Source organism: Corvus hawaiiensis, chromosome 6 (genome assembly GCF_020740725.1).
Source record: "Corvus hawaiiensis isolate bCorHaw1 chromosome 6, bCorHaw1.pri.cur, whole genome shotgun sequence".
Lineage (NCBI taxonomy): Eukaryota > Metazoa > Chordata > Aves > Passeriformes > Corvidae > Corvus > Corvus hawaiiensis.
In genome coordinates this window covers 27,236,203-27,253,913 of record NC_063218.1, presented here as the reverse complement: position 1 = coordinate 27,253,913, position 17,711 = coordinate 27,236,203, and the positions used below count along the sequence as shown (strand labels likewise).

Below are 17,711 nucleotides of genomic sequence, written 5' to 3'. Positions count from 1 at the left end.
TGTCCCTGATGACACGTACATCACTAATTGTGCTCTAGTTAACTGGGCCATCTTGATTACACAGAAATGGCTCCGTGTTGGTCAGTCCGCGGAGGGGCAGTGCCCCGTTAGTCAGGTATAAGTTATGTTTTGGACTTCCTCTGTGTTGTGAGCCTTGAGGGGATTAAAGACTCGGATCTATAGGTATGACAGGGCTGCATGGACCACCGATACCGCTCCTTCTCTAACTGTGGGAAAGCAGGCGGCGTTGTTCGTGCCTTTGGCTGCCCAGCCTAGCCGGGCCCGCCGGGCAGGCTCGCTCGTGCCAGAGCTCGGCTAAAGCTGGCGGCGAGCACTGGCCTCAGCCTCAGAGCCTCTGGGTAACTGCGCCTTGGCAACGAGCCAGGGACGAGCAGAGGCCGCTCTGCATCCGGCCGGGCCCGTAACTCCCGCGCCGCTGCGCTCGGGGATCCTTGCACAGGGCTCAGTTCCCGAGCTGCTCCCTCGCAGGCAGGGGGAGCCGCGGAGCTGGCGGCTGGGTGATAAAGGCGGCTCCCTCCCTTCCCGCTGGCATCAGGCTATTCAAATAAATAGGATGGAATCCTGGGCACTGCTGTGAAAAAGAAAACCCCGGGGCATTGTTTCGATCACTAATTCAGGGCGAATGAAGTAGGACCTGCATTGCTGGGATTTGATCTCACGTACAATTTGAGATACAAGTAATTTTCTATTTCGAACGCTCTCTAGTAGCTGAAACCGGACCGTCTATAATTTGTGCTCCGGTGTGCGCAGCGGGGTGTCCTTTCGGTGGTGTCCTGGCGCTGGTGTCCCGGCGGTGCTGTGCTGTCCCGGCGGTGCTGTCCCGGCGGTGCTGTCCCGGCGGTGCTGTCCCGGCGCTGGTGTCCCGGCGGTGCTGTCCCCGCGGTGCTGTCCCGGCGCTGGTGTCCCGGCGCTGGTGTCCCGGCGGTGCTGTCCCCGCGGTGCTGTCCTGGCGCTGGTGTCCCCGCGGTGCTGTCCTGGCGCTGGTGTCCCGGCGCTGGTGTCCCCGCGGTGCTGTCCCGGCGGTGCTGTCCTGGCGCTGGTGTCCCCGCGGTGCTGTCCTGGCGCTGGTGTCCCGGCGCTGGTGTCCCCGCGGTGCTGTCCCCGCGGTGCTGTCCTGGCGCTGGTGTCCCGGCGCTGGTGTCCCCGCGGTGCTGTCCCGGCGGTGCTGTCCTGGCGCTGGTGTCCCCGCGGTGCTGTCCTGGCGCTGGTGTCCCGGCGCTGGTGTCCCCGCGGTGCTGTCCCCGCGGTGCTGTCCTGGCGCTGGTGTCCCCGCGGTGCTGTCCTGGCGCTGGTGTCCCGGCGCTGGTGTCCCCGCGGTGCTGTCCCGGCGGTGCTGTCCTGGCGCTGGTGTCCCCGCGGTGCTGTCCCGGCGCCGGCAGGTGGCGCTGTGGGCCCAGGCACGGCGCGCGGGCGGGCGCGCGGCGCTCCCTCAGCCGGCGGCCCGAGCGGCCCGTGCCGCCCTGCCCTTCCCGCGGCCCGCGCTCCGCTGCGCTCGGCTGCTACAGATGTGCGCCTGTGAATGGTTTCAATAAAATTTTATAGCCGTCATTTGAAAAATGGTAGGATTATTGTGATTTGTGCAGCCTGGCAGAAGAGAACCCGCCGGGGCTGGCCGCGGCCGCTGCTCCCCCTGCCGCGGGCTCCCCTCGGGCACCATGTCCCCCGCCGCGGTCCCAACGTGCCAGGTGGCACTGAAGCTTCCAGCTTTTTTTTTTTTTTTTTTTTCTTTTCTTTTCTTTTCTTTTCTCTTCTCTTCTCTTCTCTTCTCCTTTCTTTTTTTTCTTCTTCTTCTCTTTCTTTTTTCTTTTCTTGCTCAGATGACGTGTCTCATCGTGATTCTGTAGGAGACTGTCTCTGTGTTTTTTGTCCAGGCCCCCAGACGAGCCCCCAGGCTTTTCCTGCTCCGCACTGGGGCCCGAAGCCCACCTGGCCTGGGCGGCGAGGGGACACCCGAGGCTGATGGAGCTGGACGCTTGCGAGTGTCTGAGCACCTGCGTGAAGTAGCAGACATTACAACACAGGCACGTTTTGTGAGAGGGCAGAAGTAACTCCGTGGCTAATAGTTGCTTTTTATACTGCTGCAAGCCTTCAGTGTTTCCAAGTACCCTTTTGAAGGCATACAGACATTGAGTACTGCAGGCAGATGTTATACGTGTCTATCTCCGTAAAATACATGATGCATATACAAGCGAGAGCCTTTTTTCTTTTTTTTCTTTTTTTTTTTTTTTCTTTTTGCTTACCATATCACCTTGTCTCTCAAGGACAGCACATTGCTAAAATGCAGGCAGAGATTTATTGGAGGGACAAGAAGGACTTTACTCCTCCTGCTCCTCTCCTCCTCAGCTCACATCTCCCACTTCTCTGCCAGTCTGGCATCTCTTATGCTGCACTGTGAGCTGGAAGAAAGTAAGCAATGGAGCAAGGATAACACCTTGCCCCTGCCCATGTCCGCAGATAGCCTGCTGTTGGGAGATGTAGTTGCCTTCATAACTTGCCCCAGAATAAGGGCATGTTGTCTCAGTCACCATAGCCACTGGGTTGCTTTCCTTGTCTTTCTTCCCCCTCTCTGGAATGTCCTGAAAAATAGCCTACAATGAAACCTGCACAATAAGTTTTCTTCCTTATAATGGTTTGATATACAGTGGATTCCACGAATATAGATAGCAATAGTCTCCTTATCCTGAGGTCTTGTGGGGACTCACATAAAAAAATTTAATTCCTCAGAGTGCTGAAGTGGGTGCTGTCATGCCTGCAGTATACACTACAGCTTCCTGCCAGACTCTGGCTTTGGTTTAGAAGCACTGCTGCTTCACCTGGGAGCCAAGTGTTGGTTGCTGGACCCTGATTCTTGGCAGTGCTGGGCCAAAATGACTCTTCTACGATGAATTTTGAAGGAAATGTGGTTCTGCTTGGCCTGGGTTATTACCACTGCACTTTACATAACCCAGTTGTGCACCTACTGCTCAGACTCTTGTCTCTATCTTGTTTAGAATTCGAATTTCATGGGCAACTTTGGAGAAGAGTATTTGAGGTCCTGAGACACTCAGGAATCTTTAAAAGTTCTATGCTTAGTTTGCTTTTAGCTATCTGAATGGACTAATAATTAGCAGAAATAATTTAATAGATAGAGGGGTGACAGTGAGGTATTGAGTGTGTTTACTGAGTTATCCAACTGGAAATTAAAATTCTCACTATGCTGGAAATTCATAGGTAATGGCTAATAATATAAACAGTATTAGACCTAACTTAATCTAGTCTTATAATGCTTGTAATAGATGCACATTCCTCTTCAGAGTTAATTTTCAGGCTGCTTATAAACATCACGGTCAGTTTATTCCATTTACTCTCTTGCTTTGTGGTGGATAAGACTTTGGTAAAATTATCTGTACTCAGTATGTGCCTATAGAATCATCCAATCATGTAAATTCAGGGGCACTATTTTTAATCAGACAATATAATTGGTACTAATCTTGAAATAAATGGTGCTCCTGAGAAGCAGGAGCTCCTGTCTTCTCCGGAGCACCATCTGTGTGGCTCATATGCAATCAGCAATATTTATATTAAATGCTATATATTCTGCCTCATCTACTGTTTGATTTCCTCTCTCTGAGTCTCATGCTATGAACCAAAACAGGAATCACAACACCCAAGTTCTGACAAGTAATTTTTTCTCTCGATCTGCTATGTATACCTTGTTCATGCAGCTTTGTTCAGTCCTTTTGTCAACATTCAGTGTGCATAGTACACCCAGTCTGCCCAGTGCAAGGTGTTTAGCTCAATTTTCTTTATAATTTCTGTGAAGCTTTTTATATATCTCCCTCATATCTTCTGAAACTTTGCTGTTTTCTCTATTTCATCACAGTCATGGGGATCCAACATTTTCTTGTCCCGAAATACCACATTAGGTTAACCCCAGAAACACTGTTCTGCTACTCAGATACCAGAAGACCACTCTCTAATTGTTTTGGTTGGTTGGTTGGTTGTTAGTTTTAGGTTGTAAGAAGCAAAATTTTGCTCTTTTGTCTAAAAAAAAGAATATAATAAAATTGAGCATATATTTTTCACATTGCCATTTTGATAACAAATGTGCTTTTCTTGTTCTTTCTTTTTTCTTACATGGTAAGGGGTTTGTAAGCAAGCTGGATGAATTCATTCACTGGTTAAATGAAGCCATGGAAACAACAGAGAATTGGACTCCTCCTAAAGCAGATACAGACAGCCTTAAACTGTACCTGGAGACACACTTGGTAGGACAAGATTATACTATGATTGCTATCAGTAATTGAAGTGTTCTGCTGTGCTTTTTATTTGATTATTATTTTTTAATTACTAGTGTGCATCTATATTTTAATATGAGATTTGCAGCACTGCAGTTTATTTTAATGAAAATACCAACAAATTATTTTCTGCACTTGAAATATGTACTGATAACTTTGTAAAAATTAAATTAAAAGGCAGAATTGCATTACAATTGAGAGTTTATGTCCAAACTGAAAGGGAAGACAATAGCAAGAGGAGAGAAGACATTTTTTTCTGCTGATCTTGCTAGGATATTTACTACAGTGTAACATTAATGAAAGTCTTATTAGTGAGGAACTCTTATTCTATCTCCCACAGTTTTAACATAGCACAGTGTCATTTAAATAAAATATTTGGAATAGTTATTTTAGTTATTTTACTTGATGTGCATTTCTGTCATTTAATTAATACAGATTTTATACTGCAGGCAGAAAAGAGAGCTCAATGGGTAGATATTTTAACAGGTAAACTACGGGACAAAAAACTGCTCTAGCTGGTAAAAGGAAAATAAAAAAAGTACGGAAAACTAAACTAAGAAATTTCCTCTCTTTCTACCAAAATCTTAGGTTCTTGCCAGTACGAAATGGAATAAAACATGGTGATAACGCTACTCTGAGCCAATGACCTAGACACCCCAGCTATATGAAACAGTACATTAGCTGAGCCCACATCAGATCATCAACCCCCAAAGCTCAGTCTCATTTCCAGTCTCTGATAATCTTATGGTAGAAAATTATTTGACAGTCCCAGGAAGTCACGTGATGCATTACAGGAAAAAATGCCATCTTAATCCCTACCATAATAGTGGAGTGACCATTATTAAATTAATTAAGTATACATCAAACACATATACAATTAGAACCAAATTGAAAACTGTCATTAGGATTTCAGCTATACAGAAAGCTCTTGTGGCTTTTGTTCTTAAACATTTCTGTTGTAGTAGTGCCTACAGGCAGTCACTGTATTAAGTGCCCATTGTGGTAGTCTATCAAATGCAGTATGAAGACGCTTCATTTTTCCTTATTTTGCAGGTTTTGGGTTTTGTGGCAGAGTTCAGATTTTTGCCTTGCCTTCTGCACACACTTAGTCCCATGATTCCCACTGTATTTACAGGTGCTCTGAAGACACAGAGCACATTGTGAAGTCAGACCTCAGAAAAGGCATTGGTCGGTTCAATTTGTTTTCCTTGTACACTGCAACATGAGACTTTTGATGAGAAGTTTTTATGAGTGGAATCACAATTTTCACTCTTGAATGGATAAAAAGAAACATATTACAGGTAACAGCTAAATCACCAGGCTGAGAAACTCTCACAGTCAGTTTCTTTTTCCCTTTCTTCCATGGGAAGGAGCACAGTAGCTCATTTACGGGCAAATTACTTCCAACTTCACCATGTGGTTCTTGGGGAGGTGAGGCCAAACCCATCTATACCAGACTGGAATGTGGAACAGTAGCTCAGAGGCAGCTCCATCATTGCTAGAGGTAGTCCAAATAAATGGGTATGTGAGCACCTGTACATCACTTTCCCCTGTCAGTACTTAGGTCCCAGCTGCACTCTGTGTATCTAGGGTAGAAAATCCTCATATACTTCAGGATCACTATGTTATGAAACAAGTTGGGGATTTTTTTACTCCACTGCAGAAATAAAATATCTAAAGAATGCTTCAGTTTCCATTTGATAATATTATAATCATTTTATGGCATCTATGGCCAGTGAAAAACCCACTGAATAACCTGAAAAAACATAACTGAGTTTTGTTTTTTGAATTTCAGAAAATGTATGCTATCATACTAGTTTCTACACAGCAGAAAATACAGAGCATTTTTGTAGCATGGAAGATAGTTATTTGTATTAACTAGATTGTCAGCTTTTCAGTGGCTTTTATCTGTCAGACATCCTAATCTGTGTTTAAACAGAAGTATATGAACTTCAATTCATGTTAAGCTCACTGTTGAAATTTCCCTTAGTTGAGCATTGTAAGGCAATGGTGATCATGGTTTGTGTGAGGGACTTCTCATTTTCTTCTTTTGCCTGTCAGGTTATACATGTCAGACTCACCTAAGATATGCTGAAGTACAGGACTTAGAACATTACAAGATTAGGTTCCAGACTTGTGGGTTTATAATACAGACACTGGTAGTAAACTAGCTGGGAAAACAAAGAAAATATCTTGGTTCTTTCCCATGTACTGCATCTACACCAGCATGTCTTATAACTGTTTCCTCACTGATGCAAGTTTTCTCATCACAGAATGTGTGAAAACTCGGTGTAGATAAGTGTTTTTATTAGTAGAGACATGTCCTTAGCCTTTGGCACAAGTTATCAATTTCATGAATTGTGATACTGTTTTCTTCGAAATACATTTGTTGTGATGACAAAATCAGTGCCATAAAGAGAGAATATTTTGCATTTATGAATGAAATCTCTTCTGTCAAAATTTAAGAAAAGAAAATACCAGAAGAAAGAAAACAGAAAGAATGTACTTGTTCCCTTTTTTATTGGTTGGGAAAAGTCCTGCAGAGGTGACAAGGACAAGTTTGTGAACATACTCCAAATTTTTCAGTACTTAAAATTGTAGGCTACCACTCAGCCTTGCTTTTCTTCATCTTTGACATTTCAAGAAATGGTGTGGCACAGACATGTAAATAGAGTGTGTTTAAAAAAAAAGGCATCACAAGAAACCTACGGCATCAACTAATGAAAATCTTTGCATAAAGTAATGCTCACATGAAGAGTCAAATCTCTTGAACAGGATAGCAATACAAATCTCTATTACAAGTGTCATAGCATGACATCAGCTTAAATTGGTACAATTCCCCAAACAATTGTTCTTGTTGATTCTTATACTTGGCCAGCCAATACTGTCCACAAGGATGTTAATCAACACTTTGAAGCACACGAATAGTGTTTGTCAATTGCTCTTGGCTCAGCAAGAGCTGCCTGCAGAGGCATCTCAGCAAGCCTCTGAAGGTCCCACCTGGACAGCTCCTGAAACAGTGAAGCACACTGTGGTGAAGGTGGAAGGCAGCCTCTCCTCAATTTGGTCTGGTTTTCCTAATTATCTCATTTGCACAGAGACTAGCTGGAGAGTTCCTGGACCACCAAGGGAATTCACAACTAAATGCCTGTGTGTGGACACAGGCACAGGCCTGATACCCAAATATGCCACAATTATAATGATGAATTGTAAGACATACCAGAATTTCATTCTTAAATCACAGTTACTACTTAAACTCCATAGATTTTGCCATGATGAGAAACCATACAGTTTTCTAGAGAGTATGACTTTTTTCTACAAATTGAAAGGTAGTCTACACCTTGAATGTGTGCTGAAATAGACAATCTTCATCTTAGAAAACAGTTTCCTTGCAAATTTTAAAGCTCAGTTCCCTAATGTTCTGCAGAACAAAAGTTGCTATATGCTTCATTTTAGATAACACCAAAACACAAATCTATAAATGAAAATGCTCTCAGAGATCCCTGGAATAGTGACTGAAATTATTCTTTCAATTTTACAAGTCTTCACAACTCAGTAATGTTGGTTAAACTGATTTGGGAGCTGTGTGCTTCCCATTCATATGGAAGAGCTGACATGGAGCAGCCACCCCTTGAACATCTGGCACTCTGCAGGCAGCCATCCAAGCCAGCAGATGTCAAAAACACTAATATGTTTTCATAAAACAGGCGTGTTTTTCAGCACAAATCTACTTTTCCACAAAGGCCTCAGTCAGTCCTACTAGAGAAAAAGTGAAGCAGTTTTTTATTTTTTTTAACAATTAGGTTAAAATCAGTTCCCAATGAAAAGATAGCTTCATTTACCTTACCAAAAAGGAACTTCTGAAAATGGTTTCTGATTCACTTTATCTTTTGTATCTCTCCTTTTCTGTTATGCTGATTCTTGCCCATTGGCACCCTGATCAAAATCAGCTGCTAGGAGACTCTAAGCATAGACTTGGTGGTATGCAAATCAGTTTTCATCAAAAACAGTATCCTGAAGGCAGCTTATGAGCTAAAAGCATCTGTCTAGGTGGTACTGCTGTGCTTGTGAAACCAAGCAGACTTTCTAACCAGCTTGACAAATAAGAATTCACCACGTATCTCTTGACCATTTTAGTTTGCTAAAAAAGATGTTTAACTTTATCCCTGGCCTGATAAGGTACATTGTTTTAGCACAGTAAAGAAGTAAGCTAGCTACTGTGAAGAACTGCTGAGGAAACGATTTAGACAAAAGGCACTATATATATTTTCTGAGGCCCAGAAATTTTAATTCTGTAGTCTTAAATTTTTCCTTTATTGTTAACACAGCACTTTGTTTTCTTGTTGCTGCAGAACTCCTGCTTGGGCACTCTAGTGTGGGTGCTCTTAGGTAATTTGTACTAAGCCATTTCTGTGTATAGAGTCATACTTAGGGCTAGCGAGCACAAGAATTTTAAATGGGGTCCTGCAAATGATAAATATATTTTACACTTATTTAGGTGCACCAGTTTAAATACTTCTTGCATTATTAGTAGATGTCGGCAAACAATATATTTTCAGTAGACATGAAAATAATTAAGGTAAAGTCTTCTTAGAAATTTTGAATTAGTAATCAAGCACTTTGTCCATTTTTGTCCAGTAAGACTGTCCTAATAGTCTCCTCCGTGAAAAAAATTAATTGTTCACACCAGGGTTATTTGCTTCTTGTTTTTTTTAGGCAAAAATATATCATCTGTTTAGTTGAAAATAGAATAGCAAATATTGTTCTATAAAAACTACAAGTGGTGAGGATTGCATGTAGTTATTGCAGTATAAAGTGTGTTTTGGATATGCTGATTATTTCCATGAATGGTAATTTCTTAGTTTTATTTTCAGATCCCTGTCAGTAATATTTACTCCAATTTAGTCACAAGCTTTGTGCCACATTAAAATCCTTTTAGCCCAGAATTGGTTTATTATATTAACCTTCTCTGTCACCATATTTATTTTACTTGTTAGAGTCTTAAAAATATCATAGAGCAAGCATCATTAGTATTTCAAAACAAGTTAGACAAGTTGATTCACACTAGCACTTACTTTCCTTCTGTATATAAAGTTTAGGTGTCATCTCCATTCAGAACCAAATTCTTCTGAAGATACAGGGGGCTTGAGTTTTATTATCTAAGGAGAAATGAAATAATTTTTCTGTCTCCTTTATAAATGTTTCTGGCCACATCATGGCTCAGCACTTCCTGAGGTGTAAACAGCAAATGCTTTCATACAGAAAATAGATTGTATTTTCACATTTAAGAAATTGTGTTGGTGAAGTAATGATGCCTCAGTGATATTTCATAATACCTGATTGTCTGTTTGTAACAAGGCTGCTATGTCTGAAAAAAAAGATCATTCTCATCTCCCTGGAAAATCTCATTTTCTGAAAAATGTCAGTTTAGAGAAGTATTAAATATCTCTTCTTATTGAAAATAAGGTTAAATACACATACCTTGGGCTAATCTACTGACTGTCTTTGTGGTAGCAGTGGTAACCGTAATTTTGTTAAAGGTATTAAAGCCTCTGAAATGGCTAAGTTATGTATTATACTTTTGCTATATGGGAATTTCCAATGTTCAGGGCAGCTAATATAGATAATTTTCTCAAAATATAGAATACTTTCTGCAGGATGATGGTGCTAAAGATTGAGAACCCTGAGTGGCCTAATCTTTTGTTTCTCTAAGGACTTTGATTTGAATTTGTTTAGCCTATTGCTAGTTTGAATTTTTAAATTTTATGGTTTTTTTTTAATCTTGAAAGGCATTTTGGGTATGCATGGGTTCCTGAATGTATGTCCTTTTATATAGGAAACAGTCTGCAGAACATACTAATAAGGGATGTAGACTAAACTCAGCACATTTCACAGGCAAATAAAATTATTTAATAGGAAGTAAGACAGCAAACTTAAACAAACAGAATACATGTATATTGTCAGTTTTGACTATTATTCAGCTTTTAAAATCTGTAAACCAAATAACCTTCATGTAAACTTTTCTGTTTCTTGAGTTGAAGCGTAGGAAATATTGCTGTCATTTTAATACACTTGGCTATACCTGTATTATAGTCTGAATCCAGAGAATGTACTGTTGCTAGTTGTGGGGAAAAATAGAGATTTCTAAACTGTTTGGACTGTTCTTCAAATTTAAACAACATTTTTTGGTGACTAAAGAAAAATAAAAGCAGGCATATAAGAAAGAAAATCTGGGTGTATTACCTTGCTAATTACAGCACTGCTATCCTGACCAATACAAAAATACTGCACTTGATCTAAAGAGGTTTCCCATAAGGTCATGCAATGAAGAAAAGCTGACACAAATCTTTTCTTTGTAAGGAGAAGGAGTGGGGCATGTTTATGGTCCTAGTAGCACAGACGTAGATCTATTGTGGCTGAGATCTGTGATTACTGTATGTGTTTTTAATGAAGGAAAGGAATGTCCCTTTACTGTTTTCCTGTACACATAGTCCCACTCCAGAGGTTTATTTTGTGCAAGCCTGTAGAACAAGAAATAGTTTCTTTGTAATTTTCCCAGATACTTAATACTCTTAAGAATACTAGTTTTTTTCTAACCTGTCTTTCAAATTTGTAGATACCTACCCTTGTGTAGGTACTTTGTACAGCTGCAAATTTAAAAAAAAAAATTAAAAAATTGCATGTACTTTGGTTTTTGATTGGTTCAAACCTTCCCAGGACAGTCTTTGCTACCCCATCCAGATTTACACAGTTTTGCATAGGAAGGGGATAGGACTCCATAATAAAATGTAGCTCTGCTGGGCCTACCTGTAACGTATTGGTTCTTAACTAGCGTCATGGAGAGCTGTCCCAGCTTTTCTAGTTCTGAGTGCTGCAGTCATCTCTGGACAGAGGAGGCATTAAACCAGAGGCAGAGCATATTAGGATGTCATCCAAAAATATCTTTGCTCCTTCTACTGATGAAAAAGGGAAGTTGTAATGTCCAAAATCTGAACTCTCTCAGCTGTGAGGATTTTGAAGTCTTGTATTCTATGTGTATGAAAGTATAGTGTATGGTCTGCGCTTCGAGGACAAATGTATTCCTCTGTTGTTTTGGGTTTTTTAGTTCATAATTCTTGAGGTTTAAAAAGTTACAATTTTGTTTTCACCAGTACCCAGGATGATTTTAAGCTAATGTTTTTTTCTTTGGAAGAGGAAGCAATGAGATCCTTAAAACACAGGGCTCTTCTAAGTGCGAGAATACACTGAGTGGTATATCCTTCTTAGTATGTATTAAATACCTGATGTGATTTTCTTAGAAAACAAGGCCAAATGCTGTCAGAGCACATTAAAACTCAGATCATTCATACTTTGGGAAATATTTTAATTAATTTGCACTTGTTGGTAAAGCTGAACAAGGCAGGGTAACTTGATTTGGTAGTGTTGCAAATGTTCACTCCCTCTCAAGTCTCACCACCCAAAACTGTAAAACTCCTAGGTCCCAAGGTATCCCAAAATGCAAATACTGTAAGTCTGAGTGGTGAAAAGCATTCCACTGGGTCCGCTGTGTGTTTGACCTGCAGAAGGCATTCTTTGCATACAGGGGATTCAGTGACTACAATAATATAATTAAATTAAATCACCATTATAAACCGCTATGTACTAACCTAATCAGAAAATTTCAGTGAAAAGTATTTTACGTAAGTTCTGACTTAGAAGCTTTGTATCTTTATATATGACAGCCTGGTCACGCTCTTTACACAAATTTATCATTGTAACAACTTTTGAAACACCTTTAAAAGTTATTTGAAATTAATGCTTATTTTATAAATAAACTGCATAATGCTTATGTAAGAACTCTGTTAATTATAATTTTTTTGTCTATTAAAATGCATGCCATTGCCTGAAATTTTAGTATTATTATGCTGGTATTATCAATATAGATGTAGTCAGAAATTTGTTTTCGGAAATAAAATGAAATTTATTTATATAAAATTTGGAGATTGTAAATCATTAAAAAATATAATGCCAGCCTCTCAAAGCACAAACAAACACACTTTCAGCAACATTTAAATTTGCTTTTACTTACCTGCAGAGAGCTATTGATCACTCCCATGGGTTCTGTGCTATGTTACTCAGAGGCATAATATCATTCACATCTTAAGTACTCGAAGTAACAAAATTGCTGTGTTTTGGTGTCTGCAATGCCAAAGCATTCAGGAGAAATATAGAAAATCCAGGAAATGAGTGGAGGTTTTGATTGATAAATATTTTTATTTGCATCTCCTATGATACTTATTTTTTTTCCTTTCTTAATTCTACAATGAATCGGGTTAATAATTTGGGATTTTAATTTATTAGCTATATTTTTTTAAGAAGAACTTTTAGTTCACCTTTAAATTGCATGAAACCTTTTGTCTGTACGTATATAAAATAAGTTACATCGCCTTCATATTCCCCTGGAACTAAAACCTTTCAAGAATTGTTTTAAAACTACATAGTGTTATTTAATGCCAGAGAGTTCATTTTGGTCTGATAGTTAGTAAATTTAAATAATATTTAAATAATATACATATATAAGTTATTTTCCCCTTGGTAACTCCATATTTGCCAAGGCTGCTACACCCCATGAATTCATCTTTGGTTTGGAAAGCTGTTATCTCTTGGTGGGCTTTTTTTCTGCATGTGGTAGGACAGTACAGCTTGGACATACTTTGATTAAGTAGTTTTTGGGCATGGTGTGTCTCCAGGTGGAAGAGATGTACCTAGAAATGTGTAAGATAAGACACACCAACAAGTCAGAAGACTGTGATTACTGCAGATTATTTTCTGAGTGTCTCAAGAAGGCAAGAAATGATTAAGGGCAATGGTATACGGTGGGCTGCATGTGCAATTCACCATGATTGTGGCAACTTAGCAATTGTTTCACTGTATAGCAATTTTGCCCATGCCACTTCCTGCCTGTGTTCTTCCCTTGTTGTCTCTTGATAATAAACAAACTGAGATTCAATTTAGGAATCCTCATGTGAACTTTTTTTTTGACAATGAAAAATATTTGGACAGCCAAAACCAAAGAAAAATTTACACAGTGAAACACAGAAAATAAATTAGAGTTGGCAGCAGAAGAGTTTATGTGAGTTTGAAATAAAAAAAATCTGCAAAAATAGCCTCTATGTCTTCTAAATTTGCAAAATAGGCATCCTGGAGAGTAGTCTAACTATCCTTTTTCTCCACATCTAAAATTATGCATTCAAAACTTGGCTAAATTACCTAAAAGATGACAAACCCAGTAAGGAATGAGAAAAAGAAACTGAGGGACCTAAAGTATTTAATGTGAGAAAGATCTTGTTACTCATGTTTAAGATGTAACAAAGGGGAAAACCCATTGATTGTTTTATACTGGAATGGCAGAAGCTGTGACAGGGAAGAAAGGGGTGAGGTGATTTTACAGAAGTATGAATTACTATAGGACTGCTGGAGTAGAGCCTTTGTATTTAGTTTTGCCTGCCCAACACAAATTCTGTGGCCATATGACAGAACTAGGTTACCGCTCTGTCAGTGCATTTGGAGTCCTTACTCCCACATTTTTATCCAGTCTAGATTTAATGGTCTCAAGGGTTTCAGGCTTTCACTGTTTCCCTGAGGAGGTTATTATACAATCTGATAGATCTGACTTTCATGGGAAATTTCATATTTACATTAAATTTCCCACTTCTTAATTTAACTCCATTAGTCCCTTCTACTATATCCTCAGATACTGTACTAAGTCTTCTTTCTGCTTGGTGTTCAGATTCATTAAATACAAACAGACAAAACCAGACAGGACCTTTATCTTAATCAACACTTAGTAAGTCTTCTTATTTGTTCCACCATTTCCACTTTTAAACAAATTTTGCTTGCTCTTCGCTAAACTCCCAACAGTTTTTCTCCTCATAAATGCAGTTGATTCCTTCCAGACAAAAAGTACATTCAGATCAAGTGAAAGGTGTAGAATGCATATGAGTCATCAGAAGGTAAAATCATTCCCAGGGTTGCTAGAATTTTCTCATTACTAAGCATTTTGATCCCAGAATGTTTGGTTAATATTGTGTTTAGACAAATGATAAACTTACACAGATAAATTATCTGAGCAGCCAAACCATGTTACACCTGATCTACACCTACAGTAGCACAATGTCTGTATGACATCATTATGGGATTTCAGTAGTGAGGTTCCCAGATCAGTTTTATGTCAATTTAAAAAGCATTTTAGATTATAATCCGGTATTGTGAATCAACATAAAAAGTGATATAGTTATTTTGCCCATTTTTAGCTGCCAACAGAGGCCAGTGGAAGGAATTTTCCCCACAGAAACTAAAAAAAAATTATCTTTTAAAGTCTTCTCATGGTTGCAGAGGATAGAAGACCAAATCTTCTTTCCACTAACTATTCACTCTTAAAAAATATGTAACAGTTTCCACTGGTTACAGAAGAAAATGTGTGGTCCATATAAGGAAAATGATGGTCAGGTTGTGTTAGTCATTAAAGTTTTGCTTAGCATTTGGTGATAATTGGCCCCTTGGTCATCCTTGCTATAGGGAGGGCATGTTCTTTGCTTCAGGAAGAGAAGAAAAAAGACACATAGTGGGTGCTACTTCTTCAGAGGAGGATTCATCATGCTCTCCTTTAAAAGCAATGGTAGAATCCCTGCTATTGTAAGACTCAGCCTTGGCTATGGAGCTCCATAAAGCATTTCCATAGTGCTTGTGTTCTGTTTAGCAGGTGGAGTGTCAGTCAGATGAAAATACAGCTCAAAAGAAAAGGAAAATATTCTTTGTAGACACCTAGATTTTATGGAAAACATGAACAAAGGAGACATTGAGTGAAACCATTTCACATGTAATATTTAGTTCCCAGGAAAACATATCCTAGTAGTGCTTATTTAATACTAAGTAAGCTTAATTAAAAAATGTGAGGCTTTACTAGAAGCTAAATGTATGACCATTTCCATGTTAATAGAAGGACTATTTACATAGTAGTCCTTTTTTGTTTTACTGAATGTCATTGGTAGGTAGTATTCAGGAGTCTGAAAATACCACTAGGATATTACATGGCTTATTAGGTTATTAACTCAAATTATTAACTAAAATTATTAACTCAAATTCTCAACTTAAATAATAGGCACTGTCCAAACAGAGACTTTCAAAATAGACAGCTGCCAATCCATGACCAAAAATTGAGTTCAGAACTTGATATCTTGGTATTTTGTCATAGCAAATTATTGGAAGGTAACTGTGTCAGGACCAATAGACTTGCAAAAGTATCTGTATATTAAGCATATAAGAATAAATTTTCAGGAATTGTTTCAAGTCATATTTCCTTTAAGACAAATGAAATGGGAATCCCATATCTTTTCTACAAATAACTGTTCCCATTACTCTAAATTTCACAATTGAATTACATCTGTCACAGTGGCTGTTATAATTAAAAGTGCTACATTCTTAGCCAAAATATACATGCAACTATACATAAATATAGAAGTCCATATTTCAGTAATATTGTAGATTTATCAAAAAGTGCAAAATACTATTAGGAAATTTTAAATTAAGCTTTCATTTTCGAATTCTGAAATCATAGAATCCAAGACAGATAATTTTTAATTGTCTGTACAATTGATGTAAAAAATAAGCACCCTAGAAACAGTAGTACTTTTCTTAAAGGTATTTAAAAACATAAAAACTGAACCTCAGGAAAATTCTCTTTCAGGGGTACCACAGTGCACCACACTGATAATTTGCTGGACTGAGAAATTAAGATATTTCTTTTAATACATTGTTGTAATCTGGCAATAGGTGTAAACTGCTGTGTCATCCAAACTAACCTGTATTTATGTATACACTGTAGGTTCACATGATGCCTAGTTGCTGATTTGTGTTTCATAGACAGTACACTGGAATCAATTGATACGTTATGAGTTAAAAAGAATCATGCTTATAGTGTGTGTCATGCTCTGTGCCTCGGTAAACAAAAAAAATTTACTAGTCGTCTGTCCTTACTGCAGATATGAATAGGTCAAGACCCAGGTGTTTTACCAAATTAGGAGGATTTTCTACGAACAGAGGGTTACAAAATGGTAAAATGTTGCATATCAGAGCTCAATGTGTACATAATGTAGGATACCTATGCAATAGAAGCTTCCTGAATTTGAGTAGCTACAACCATAAAATAAATCCTATGAGGAACTTAAAATACTTTTTTTCACACGATTTTTTTCTTATTCCCACTTGTGCAGACAAATAAAATATAAGGGAGAGATTATTATATGGTGGGAAAGCTCTCTTTTAGTGTGTTCAGAGTCCAACATAGATAAGGAGGTGCTGCTTTTTTAACCCATGGATGTTCTGCACTACTGTCATCTTGTGGATCAGTAAGTTTCCTAAAAGTCAAGGGACACCTTCATTTTGTGAAGGCTGGGCTCCTTTGCCCCATGCGTCAGCAGAAGATAACACTCCTGGGGCCTTGTATTTGTACCCTTGGAGTTTTTATTCCATTTATTATAGTTCTGTTGCTTTTCCAAAACTGCATGATTCCTGCTTCACTTTTCCTTTCTTGCTAAATAAGAACAGTTGATAGTTACATATAGGTACATAGGGATCACAAAAAGCGAAGAGAACTTTGTAAGGAAATTTTGCGTGTTGCAGCTTGTAAACTACATTTTATACACTGTAGTTCTAGAGATAACATTAATGTGTTGTTTAAAATGCTGCTGTCAGGCCAATGCACATGCATTTTCCATAATGTATACCTGCTCATGTGTGATATTTAGACTGCTCTATAGCTGTAAATGTGCCTGGGAAAATGGCTTTGATTAATTGACTTCCCTCCTCTTCTTTCATCTCTTCAGATGCAAAGGCTTCATTCATTATCAGGAAAGATCAGAGGAGGAGGGGAGCAGAGTACCTGGGTCATACGCTGTTAGAGTTACAATTTTCCAAATGCCATAAGTAAACAGTACGGAACAGGAAACATCCAGGATGGGAGAGGACCTCTGTGTTTGAAGGTCTTCCTCCATTCCAAATATTTGGCCTGATTTTGTCTTTAGCTATGCAAATTTGCATTTCTCCATTGTATATACATGTAATACTTGTTAAATCTTGAACTGTTGTCTTTTTCATGTGCCACATTTTCAGCCCCTGAGAATTGAGGGCTATTCCTTCCAGTGTTCCTTGTCCAATCATTCTTTTTCCTTAGGAAATTACTAAAAATTATATATACATATATAATTCTAAATTCAAAACATACTACACTACATCAACAAGCTTCACTTCTGTTTGTACTCATATGAATGGTTCTCTCCTTTTAATGTGTGCTGATTTTGGCTTGGATAGAGTTAATTTTCTTCATAGTAGGTAGTATGGGGCCATGTTATAGATTAGTGGTGAAAATAGTGTTGA

General features: G+C 39.0%; 1 protein-coding gene across 4 annotated transcripts in view; it reads left to right on the top strand.

Annotated features, from left to right (window-relative positions):
* Positions 1-17,711, top strand: part of AKAP6 (A-kinase anchoring protein 6) — a 269,501-nt gene that overhangs the window by 109,915 nt on the left and 141,875 nt on the right. For all 4 annotated transcript variants that reach the window (XM_048306921.1, XM_048306920.1, XM_048306922.1 and 1 more), the window contains exon 5: positions 4,146-4,268. In XM_048306921.1, coding sequence (XP_048162878.1) covers positions 4,146-4,268 — 123 coding nt within the window. The remainder of the gene's footprint in view (positions 1-4,145; positions 4,269-17,711) is intronic.